Source organism: Piliocolobus tephrosceles, chromosome 2 (genome assembly GCF_002776525.5).
Source record: "Piliocolobus tephrosceles isolate RC106 chromosome 2, ASM277652v3, whole genome shotgun sequence".
NCBI lineage: Eukaryota > Metazoa > Chordata > Mammalia > Primates > Cercopithecidae > Piliocolobus > Piliocolobus tephrosceles.
In genome coordinates this window covers 158,662,939-158,674,696 of record NC_045435.1, presented here as the reverse complement: position 1 = coordinate 158,674,696, position 11,758 = coordinate 158,662,939, and the positions used below count along the sequence as shown (strand labels likewise).

General features: G+C 39.9%; 1 protein-coding gene across 2 annotated transcripts in view; it reads right to left on the bottom strand.

Moving 5' to 3' along the window:
* PCCB (propionyl-CoA carboxylase subunit beta) overlaps window positions 1-11,758 on the bottom strand; it is a 95,650-nt gene that overhangs the window by 43,687 nt on the left and 40,205 nt on the right. For both annotated transcript variants that reach the window (XM_023187908.1, XM_023187909.1), the window contains one exon: window positions 9,749-9,859. In XM_023187908.1, coding sequence (XP_023043676.1) covers window positions 9,749-9,859 — 111 coding nt within the window. The remainder of the gene's footprint in view (window positions 1-9,748; window positions 9,860-11,758) is intronic.

The window sequence follows — 11,758 nt, the reverse complement described above, 5'->3', positions numbered from 1 at the left end:
CACACCAACATGGCACATGTATACATATGTAACAAACGTGCACGTTATGCACATGTACCCTAGAACTTAAAGTATAATAAAAAAAAAAAAAATGCGTTTCAATTAGGTAGGCCTGGTGGCAGGTGCCTATAGTCCCAGCTACTCAGGAGGGTGAAGTGGGAGAGTTACTGGAGTTGCAGTGAGCTATGACTGCTTGCACCACTACACTCCAGCCTGGGTGACAGAGTGAAAACCTCTCAAAAACAAAAACAAAAAACTAACAAATCAATGGTTCGGTATTATGACAGAGTGATAGGCTTTTATTTTTTAGTTTATAATATATAGATAATATAAGCATATTGCATAAAATTTAAACAGAGGAATAGGAGATACAGTGGAAAGTCTACAGCCCAGCCCTTACTTCCAGGCCTCCAATTTCCCTCCCCTAAGGCATCCCCTGTCAGTTTCTTCTCTCTCCCTACAGAGACACCCATGAATCCATGAGCATTTATATATATATATATATATATATATTTGCCCCCTTATTTTCTAACACAAACATTAACACAAACACTTTCTAATGCAAACATTTTCTTCCCAACACAGTGTTCTATACACACTGTTCTCAAATTTGTTTTTCTAGCTTGAAGATCATTCTATTCCTTATCAGTACAGTAGGATTTGTATCATAAGTTAACTTTTCACCAACTGATGGTCATGAAGGTTGTTTCCAAAACTTTAGTATAATAAGCAATTCTGCAATCAATATTACTACAGTGCTCTCTGATCTCACTATTCATGTTCTTTGCCCATTTCTAATACATCGCTGGCTTTTCTATATACTAAGGAAATTAGTCCTTAGTCTATCATATGCATTATATCAGTCTTTTATCTTATGGCTTCTTGGTTTGAAATCTTGCTAGAAAGGTCTAGCTAGAAAGGTCTTCCCCACTTCACACACAGACTTCTAAACAAATGTTTATAGCAGCCATACTTGAAACTGTTAAAAAAAAAATTTTAAAAACTAGAAACACAGAATTTCAGGTTTCCAGTCTAGCACATAAGAAGCTGAAAGTTGATACTCCCTCCTTAGAAATAAAAAGCTGAACAAGTTGCAGGGTAAAAACCAACAGCTTTTCTTAGATCTATCAGAGAGGTGAGGTCACAGAACAAAGCACTCCAAAACTGGAGACCGACTGGCAAATGCAGAAAATTGAGCCTTGCAGGGCAGAAACCCACAAGCACAAATCTCCCCCAGAGCCAGGGCTGATGTATGAAATCCAGAACTACAACTAACAAATTGCTGGAAGCCCAGCATGGACAAGTCTGAGAGATAAAGACTCCAGGGGCGGCCAGTCACTGGGGCTCCCACACTTTTGTGAGTTTTACCTCCAGGAACTCAACAAGGTTCTCACAGTGATTATCAGAGAAAAACTCCCTTATGCTTCTGACATGCATAGGGAGAAAAAAGAGACCCTTCTGAAACGCACCAGAGCACAATTCTTAACAGGGTCTGCCCTCAGGCAAAACTATATAACCAGAGCCTAACCTGCTGAAGTTTTATCAGAAACTGCTGACCCGGAGAAAAATACCAAACTCAAGCCAGCTCTGGCCTTCCATGTGGGAGAGGGGAAATGGCCAGCCCCAACCCGCCCTAGCCACCCTGTCCCACCAAAAAACTGCAAGAGACTGAGAGATACATGACACTCATAGTTCAGAGGCACAGGCTCACTAAAAGACTGACACCTACTCATAAGACTACAGAACACTTCCTCTTCCCCAGCTCCTTACCATTACTAAGGGCTTATTTACAATAGTTCATTTTACCTAGTATATCATGTCCAGCTACCAGGAGTAAGTCATAAGACATACTAAAAGACAAAAAACAAAGTTTGAAGAGACAGAATAAGCATTAGAACCAGAATCAGACATAGCAGAAATGTTGGAATTATCAGACCAGAAATTTTAAACAATTAAGATGTCTGCCAGGTATAATGGCACGTGTCTGTAGTCTCAGGTACTCAGGAGGCTGAGGAGGGAGGATCACTTGAGCCCAGGCCTTCAACACCAGCCTGGCCAAGACAGCAAGACTCCATCTCAAAAAACAAAAATAAACAAAATGCTAAGGACTGTCATGGACAGAGTAGACAGCAAGCAAGAACAGATGAGCAATGTAAGGTAAGAAATGGAAATTCTAAAAAAATAACTAAAATATGCCAGGGATTGGAAACACTGCAACAGAAATAAAGAATGCATCTGATATGTTTTTTTGGCAGACTGGGCCTGCTTGAGGAAAGAAACTCTGAACTTGAGGATATCTCAAGAGAAACCACCCAAATTGAAAAGCAAAGAAAAAAATTAGATAAAAAAAAAACTGGAGTATCTAAAAACTGTGGGACAACTTACAAACTGTGTAACATATACATAATGAGAATGCCAGAAGGAGCAGAAAGAGAAAAAAGAACAGAATATAGGAAGTAATAATGACTGAAAAGTTCCCCAAACGGTCAGACACCAAACAACAGATCCAAGAAGAGACCATCAAGCAAGATGAATGCCAAAAAAAAAAAAAAAAAAAAAAAAAAAACCTACACAGAGAAAGCTAGGCATAGTGGTGCACACCTGTTGTCCCAGCCACCCACGAGCCTAAGGCAGGAAGAACATGTGAGCCCAGGAGTTTGAACCAGCCTGGGAGACACAGGGAGACCCCACCTCTAAAATAACAAAAAACAAAAAACTACACTTAGGACATTATTTCCAAACTATAGAAAAATCAAAGATAAAGAAAAAATCGTAAAGGCAGCCACAAGAAAAAAACATTTTGCCTATAGAGGACCAAAAATAATAATTACATCCAAGTTTTCTTAGAAACCAGGCAAGAAAGAAGAGTAGAATGAAATATTTAAAGTGTTGAGGGAAAGATCCTACCAACCTAGAATTCTGCACTCTGCAAAATTATTCTTCAAAAGTGAAGGAAAAATAAAGACCTTCTCAAACAAAACTTCAGGTAATCTCCTGCCAGTAGACCTGCCTTGCAAAAAATGTTCAGCAAAATTCCTTACAGGAAAGGTAAATGATAAAGATCAGAAACGTATATGTACATAAAGAAAGAGGATTCAAGAAGGAATAAATGAAGATAAAATGAAAACTTTTGATTCAAAGTAATAGCAAAAATTCAATTATGTACAATTCAATTATGCACACATCGCTTCTCAGCCCTTTGGCTAAGATCAAGTGCAATTATGTACACATATTATATATATATGATATGAGGGATAGGAGGAAAGAATTAGAATGATTTTGCTATTATAAGGTACTCATACAACCTGGGAAGCAGAAGTTATCTGAAATTGAACTTAAAATAGTTGTAAATTATATTGCAACCTCTAAGGCAACCACTAAAGAATGTAAAAAACAAAAATTTATATATATATACATATATATAACATGCTAATACAGGAGAAAAATGGAATCATATAGAATGCTCAATTAAAATCACAAAAGGCAGAAGAGTAGAAGACAAAAATAAGAACAAACACAACAAAAAGAAAACAGTAACAAATATGGTAGATATTAATCCAACTATACCAACAATCTCTCTGAATGTCAATGGTCTAAATGTATCAATTAAAAGATAGATTGTCAGAATGGATCAAGAATCTGTCAAGACACAACTATATGGGATGTCTACAAAAAACCCACTTAAAATAGACACATAAAGATTAAAAGTAAATGACTGCAGAAATACATTACATGCTAAGACTAATCAAAAGAAATCAGGAGTAGCTATATTAATTTCAGACAGAAAAGGCTTCAGACCAAGGAAAGTTATTATACAGAGGAATTCTGAATAATGATAAAGGGGTCAATTCTCCAAGGAGACAAACAGTCCTTCATGTGTATGCACCTAACAACAGAGCATCAAAATAACATGAGGCAAATACTGATAGCACTGGAAGGAGAAATAGATGAATCCATGATTACAGTTGAAGATCTCAATACTCCTCTATCAAAAGCGGACAGATCCAGCAGGCAGAAACAATAAAGACATAGATGAACTCAGTAACACCAATCAGCTGCGCACAGTGGCTCATGCCTATAATCCCAGCAACTCAAGGCCCCTAGGTGAGAGGATTACTTGAGGCCAGGGGTTAAGACCAGCCTATGACAATATGGCAAGACCCCATCTCTATAAAAATTAAAATAAGTAAAAATTAGCCTGGCCAACATGGTGAAACCCTGTCTCTGCAAAAATTAAAAAACTGGCCACACATGGTGGCACACACCTATAGTCCCAGCTACTCAGGAGGCTAAGGTGAGAGGATTGCTTGACCCCAGGAAGTCAAGGATGCAGTGAGCTGAGATCGCACCACTGCTCTTCAGCCTGGGCGACAGAGCGAGACTCTGTCTCAAAAACATAAATTAAATAAAAAATTATCCAGGTGTGTTGGCATGTGCCTGTCATCCCAGCTACACAGGAGGATCACTTGCGCCCAGGTGGTCAAGGCTTTGGTAAGCTATGATCATACCACTGCACTCCAGCCTGGGCAACAGAGCGAGACCCTGTCTCTAAAAATTTTTTATAGAAGACCAGGTGCAGTAGCTTATACCTGTAATCCCAGCACTTTGGGAGGGAGGAGGATTACTTGAGCCCAGGAGTTCAAGACCAGTCTAAGCAACACAGTGAGATCAGTTCTCTACATAAAACATAAAAATAAAAATAAAAAATAAGCAGGCATGGCAGTGTGTACCTGTAGTCCCAGCTACACAGGAGGCTGAGGCAGGAGGATCACTTGAACCTGGGAACTGAAGTAGTTTGCAGTGAGCCAAGATCACGCCACTGCACTCCAGCCTGGGTGAGAGGGGGAGACCCCGTCTCAAAAAATAAAAAATAATAATAATAATAAATATTTTAAAAAGTAAAATAAATAGAAATCATTTTTAAAATTAAAGAAAATCGGTACCAATAAACTGGATATGATGGACACACTTCCTCTAACAACAGAATACACTTTCTTCTCAAGCTCCCATGGAACATTCACCAAGATAGACTACATTCTGAGTCATAAACATACCTTAATTTAGAACAGGAATCATACGAAAAGGCGCTCAGCCTTATTAGTTATGGACTAATGCAAATTGAGTCAAAGCAAATCGAGAACACAATAAGAGACTATACCACAAGCATCAAACTGGCACAATTAAAATATGTTAATATAAATGCTGGCAAGGATGTGAAACAACTTAAATTCCCAAACTGCTGGCTGCAGCCTCTTTAGTAAACAGATGGGCATTATCTAGAGAAGCTGAAGACATATATATCCTATGACCTAAGATTGCCTCTACTGTGAAATGTTTACATCAGCATCAGAAACTAAAACGTGCATGCCAAGATACACATAGAAAAATGTTTACATCGGCAACATTTGCAATGGCAAATATCTTGAAATAATTTAAATGTCCGTCAGCAGTGGAATGAATGAATACGTTAAGAAATACTTACTATGGCTGCGCACAGTGGCTCACGTCTGTACTCCCAGCACTTTAGGAGGCTGAGGCAGGTGGATTACTCGAGACCAAGTATTGGAGACCACCCTGGCCAACATACCAAAATCCATCTCTACCAAAAATACAAAAAATTAGCCAGATGTGTGGTGGCACATGCCTGTAGTCCCAGCTACTTGGGAGGCTGAGGTGTGAGAATCACATAAACCCAGGAGGCAAAGGTTTCAGTGAGGCGAGATCCATGTCACTGCACTCCAATCTGGGTGACAGAGCAAAACTCTGTCTCAAAAAAAAAAAAAAAACCATACACATATATATATACACACACACACACACAGACACACAGACACACACACTTACTACAGAGCTATTAAAGTGAATGAACTACATTTTCAAAGAACAACACAGATAAATCTTAAAAACATAATCAGCCAGAAGCCATGCACAAAAGAAAGCATATTAGATGGTTTCACTTAACATAAAGGTCAAAACAGGAAAACACTAATCCACATTGTTTAGGGAGGCAATTTTTATTTTCAACTATGAAGCAAAGCAAATAAAAACACTACCATAAAAGCTGAGACAATAAAGAATTCTATGCAGGATGGAGGCTACAGTGATCCTTAGGAAGGATCATCATGACAGGGCTCTTGAAGAGCTATTTCCTGACCTGGGTTATTATTAATTTTTTTTTTTTTTTTTTTTTTTTTAAAGACAGTCTTGCTCTGCCACCCAGGCGCGCTTGGCTCACTGCAACCTCCGCCTCTCAGGTTCAAGCGATTCTCCTGCCTCAGCCTCCCGAGTAGCTGGTACTACAAGCACGTACCACCACACTTGGCTAATTTTTATATTTTTAGTAGAGACAGGGTTTCATCATGTTGACCAGGCTGGTCTCAAACTACTAGCCTCAAGTGATCCACCCACCTCAGCCTCCCAAAGCACTGAGATTAGAGGTGTGAGTCACCCCACCCAGCCTGACCTGCGTATTATTTACACACATTTGCACTTTGTAATAACTGCTAAACTATACTTATCTTATGTACTTTCCTGAATATGTATTATATTACAAAATTTAAAATGATTACGAATTTTAAAATTTGTAAATTTGACTCTCAAAGGAGTCAGTGACAGAAGCAGTCAGGAGGGTTCTGTAATAATCAGATGGGAAATGATGTGCTTGAATCAAAGTGGTAGCAGTTTTGGTAGTAAGAAGTAAGTAGTAAGTAGTAGTGCTAATAAGCAATTTGATTATATTGTGGATTATATTCTAAAGTAAAGCCAACAGGACCTTCTGACTAAATTTAGGATGTGATAGCAAAAGATGAGTCCAAATAGTGTCAAAGCTTTTACCTGAGCCACTGGAAGACTAGACTTGCCATTTAAAATGGCAAAGGCTGTAGGAGAGCAATGCAGGAGGAGCTTGGTAGAAATCAAAACCTGTTACGTTTGAGATACCCATTAAAGTTCAAATGGAAATTGTGGTAGGCTCTTAAACATATAATCCTGGAGAAACAGATTTGAGAGTTGTCAGCATACGGATCAGTATTTAAAGTCATGAGACTAGAGTGATCAGTTAGAGCAAATGTTGTGAAGAGGTAAGACAAAGGGTGAGAAATGTTAACTGGATTAAGTGATGCAGCCATCATTGGTATCTCTGACATAAGAAATTGTTATTATCAGTGACTTTGCTTAGAACAATACCCTTTTCATCACAATGTCCAAATAGATGTAGATCTATTTATCAATTCTGTAATGTCCCTTGGTCTTTCTGTCCATTTACTTACAAGTTCTTTAGACTGTTTTAGTTGTTGTAGTTTTAAATCCTGGCACCTGGTAGGGCTAACTCCTCATTATACTACTTTCATAGAATGTTTATTCTTGCATGTTTCTTCCTCCCATAAGAATGTTATAATTACCTTGTGTAGTCCTTTAAAAAAAACTTAGTATTTTCCACTGTACTCTTATTAAATACACAGAATATTTAAGATGTAGAATGGCGACAGCTTGATAATGTTGCTGAGGACAAGAGAGGAAGTCTCACTAATACGCAATTATTAACTAAAGTTTTGTAAGCAGAAAATGAGATTGCTTAGAATAAAACATAGAATTAAAAGAGAAAGCAGTTGGAATGAACTCCAGCATCTAGAGTCTGAATGGAATCATGTAAATTGCCAATGGAAACCAGGAAGGTATGGTCAGAGTTGTGAGAAGAAATGTCAGAGTATGGTATAATGGAAGCCAAGGGAACACTGTTTTTTTTTTTTTTTTTTTTTTTTGAGACAGAGTCTCGCTCTGTCGCCCGGTCTGGAGTGCAGTGGCCAGATCTCAGCTCACTGCAAGCTCCGCCTCCTGGGTTTTACGCCATTCTCCTGCCTCAGCCTCCCGAGTAGCTGGGACTACAGGCACCCGCCACTTTGCCCGGCTAGTTTTTTGTATTTTTTTTAGTAGAGACGGGGTTTCACCGTGTTAGCCAGGATGGTCTCGATCTCCTGACCTCGTGATCCACCCGTCTCGGCCTCCCAACGTGCTGGGATTACAGGCTTGAGCCACCACGCCCGGCCAAGGGAACACTGTTGAAAGACTGATGAAGATGAGAGTTAAACTGCATTTAAGGTGATGCAAAAGTCATTGAGGACCTTAAAAAAATGATTTAGTGGTCTAGGGGTCAAAGCTAAATTAACATGTGTTGAAGAATGGGATGGCAAGAGAGAAACAGAGCAAGAGCTACAAGAGTACGCCAACTAGAGGACAGTTTTTGTTTTGATGATAGGAAAGACCTAAGCGTGATTAAGTTTTGATGGGAGGATCCAGTACCAAGGGAGAGACTGAAGATACTAAAGAGAAAGGAGCAAAGGGACAGTGTAAGGGTCCTGAAGAGGGGGTGGAGAGTTATATTCAGTAATGTGGACGTGTGTAGCAGGAGGAAAGGATGACTTTAGTCAGGGGAATTGATCCCACACCTCCCTTCATAATAGGCAGGAAGGAGGAGAGAATGGGGGTAGCACCAGTTAGGTATGTATATATAGATTCAGTAAGCAAAGTTCAGAAAATTCTGCATCGTCCACCAAGTAAGACAAGTGGTCATCTTACCTTTATTTATTTATTTTTTTATTTTTGAGGCAGGGTCTTCCTCTGTCCCCAGAGCTAGAGTGCAGTGGCACGATCTTGGCTTACTGCTGCTTCGATATTCTGGACTCAAGTGATCCTCCCACCTCAGCCTCCCAAGTAGCTGGGACCACAGGTATGCACCACCACGCCCAGCTAATTTTTGTATTTTTTTGTAGAGATGGGGTTTTGCTATGTTGCCCAGGCCGGTCTCAAACTCCTGAGCTCAAGTGATCTGCCTGCATCAGCCTCCCAAAATGCTGGGATTACAGGCGTGAGCCACTGTGCATGGCCCATCTTAAATTTGATTAATAAAAGTTACTCCTATTGTTGAACACTTACACTTCTTTCAGTATGTCACCCAAGAACAGAATAGTTGAGTCAAAGTGGTAAGCACTTTGTGAAACTTCTGAATTCCTACTGCCTAACTTCCTTCGAGAACAAAGGGTTTCCCATTTACACTCCCTCTAGAACCCCTCTCCTCATGTTGGATGGCTATCATTACTTTCTCCCCTCAACCGTTCTGTCTTAGCATCCAATGTTCACTTTTATTAATATTTTAAGAAGAAAAGGCTGATTTTTTTAAAGCAGGGTTTGAGCTTAATGGTAATTACTCATGTATAAGTTCAAATAGACTTCATTTAAAAATATTTTTAAAATATAAGTCTGTTAAAAGTCATGTAATAAAGATATGTACCTCTCAAAATGAAGTGTGAGGTCAGATTTATCCATTACCATTATGGACACAAAGTAATAAAATGACAAGGAGCTGAAGAAATAAAGGTGAAACATCAGAAACAACTTTCCAATAAACAGATTACAGAAAAGCCATCCATGAGAAACTTCTTGAATAGGACTCAGTAAACAGTTATCTATCTGTTCAGAGGACAGGATTCATTGATTACCTGAAAATCATTTGCAATTCAGATCAACAAGTAAAATCACCCACCAATGAAGTACATAAGCACCCCCTGCCACTGAACCCCCACGAGCTACAAATTCCATGCCAAAACCCTCTCTCCACTAACACCTTATCATCACTATGCTGAAAACCAATGAGAATGCAGATAACCTAGATCTGGGTCAGGAATTATTTTTATTGCAGGTAAGGAACTGCACAAATCTCAAAGGGCACCAGAAACAGGCCCTTCTTTCTTACCTTTACCATGAATGTGAAGTCTGTTAGGGCTGGGGAGTAGACGGCCCCACCAGCACATGGGCCCATGATCAGAGAAATCTGAGGGATGACTCCGGATGCCGTAACATTCCTCTGCCAAAACAGAAAAGCAAAGGCATCTGGTTACAGAGATGTCTGAGGCATTATCTGCAGAAAGATAAAGACAACAATACGATAACATTTGGCTTTTTTCCCACAGAAATTCTATACAGGAGGCAACAGACCTAATCAGTAAAGTTCTTGAAGAATTATATGTGCATTTTCTCCCTGTAACTGCTGGAATGGTCAGCATATTACTTTCTGAGGCAAATATTTTCTCTCCCCTCCCCTCCTGCGCAGCAGGTTCCCTAAAACCTTCACTAAGGGCATGAGGTACAGAGTGTGTCCCACCATCCACACCACAGTTCCAAACACAAAGCCCCCCCGTCTATGTAAAGCTGCCTGAAAGAAGAATGAAAACCTCATGCAGAGTTTGGAAAGCCAACACTTATCCTGGCGCCCTGCTCTCTATTTTGAGTCCTCCACACCCTCCACAAAAGGCACACAGTAGTCACTTGGCAAGGGTACAAGGCAGGTGCTTCTTGACATTGAGTACCCAATGTCTACTCTGCCCATCCCCAGAAAAGGCATGCAGCAGAGAAGGAGGTAGAAGGAGCCAGAAAGCCTCCATAAGGACATTGTGTTGTGAAGGACTAAGCTTCAGTCCACCTCCTAGGAAAGACAGGATGTGGTGGCTCAAAGACCCAGGCAAGATGATAAAGGCCCAATTACTCTTTTGCCCTACTTCCAACCCCTTTCCTTCTCCTAAGTCCCATCAGTTTAGGAAAAGTAGTTTCACTTTTCAGCCTGCCTTGGCTCTAAGCCCAATCTCTACACAGCTAAGGACAGTGCAAAATGTAATCTGTACTTTCTGCAAAAATATCAAGGTAGTTGGGGAGACTTCCAGCTGTGGCAGAGTGAAGAGTTCAGAAAATTCTCTCCCCAAAAACAACCGGACAACATTGCCAAAAACGAGTATTTCGGGGTTCTAAAAATGAGTCAAATGTAACAAACTGATAAGTGTTTATTCATTAAAAACTGCTAAAGTTGAGATAAGAACAGTGAGAGCCTGTGGCATTCTTTTTTTTTTTTTTTGAGATAGAGTCTCTCTCTGTCCCCCAGGCCGGAGAGCAGTGGCACGATCTCGGCTCACTGCAAGCTCCACCTCCCAGATTCACGCCATTCTCCTGCCTCAGCCTCCCGAGTAGCTGGGACTACAGGTGCCCGCCACCATGCCCGGCTAATTTTTTTGTGTTTTTTAGTAGAGACAGGGTTTCACCGTGTTGGCCAGGATGGTCTCGATCTCCTGACCTCGTGATCCACCCGTCTCGGCCTCCCAAAGTGCTGGGATTACAGGCGTGATGCCACCACGCCCGGCCCACCTGTGGCATTCTTAACCAAGGCTGCCATCATTGCCCATACCAGGTCAAAATGTCCTACTGGATGAAAGAAAACAACACCAGACTGTAATTCAAATCCACAAGAACCAATTAAGAGTGCTGAAAATGATAAATATGTGATTATAAATACTGCATAAGTATACTTCTCTTTTCTTAGTACTTTGAAAGACAAGACTGTATAAAGCAATAATTAACACTGTTTTGAGTATTATATAACAATAACAGCACAAATGAAGGGGGCGAAAATGGAGCTACATTGGAGCAAAGCTCCTATGTTTTACCAGAATTAAGTCAGTATTAATTTGAAGCAGATTGTGATAAGTTAAGATATATAGTAACCCTTAAAGCAACTACAAAAAATAAATCAAAAAACACAGCTAAAAAACACCAGAAATTAAAATAGTACACTAAAAATATATGCTTCCCATAAAAGAGCTGAATGACATCACAGAAGAGAGAATAGGAAGCTCCAGGAATCCGAGATCAAAACAACTATTCAACTGATAGAAACTGTCCAAAGCAACTATTTTTGAACTCTGGAGTCCAGTCAGAC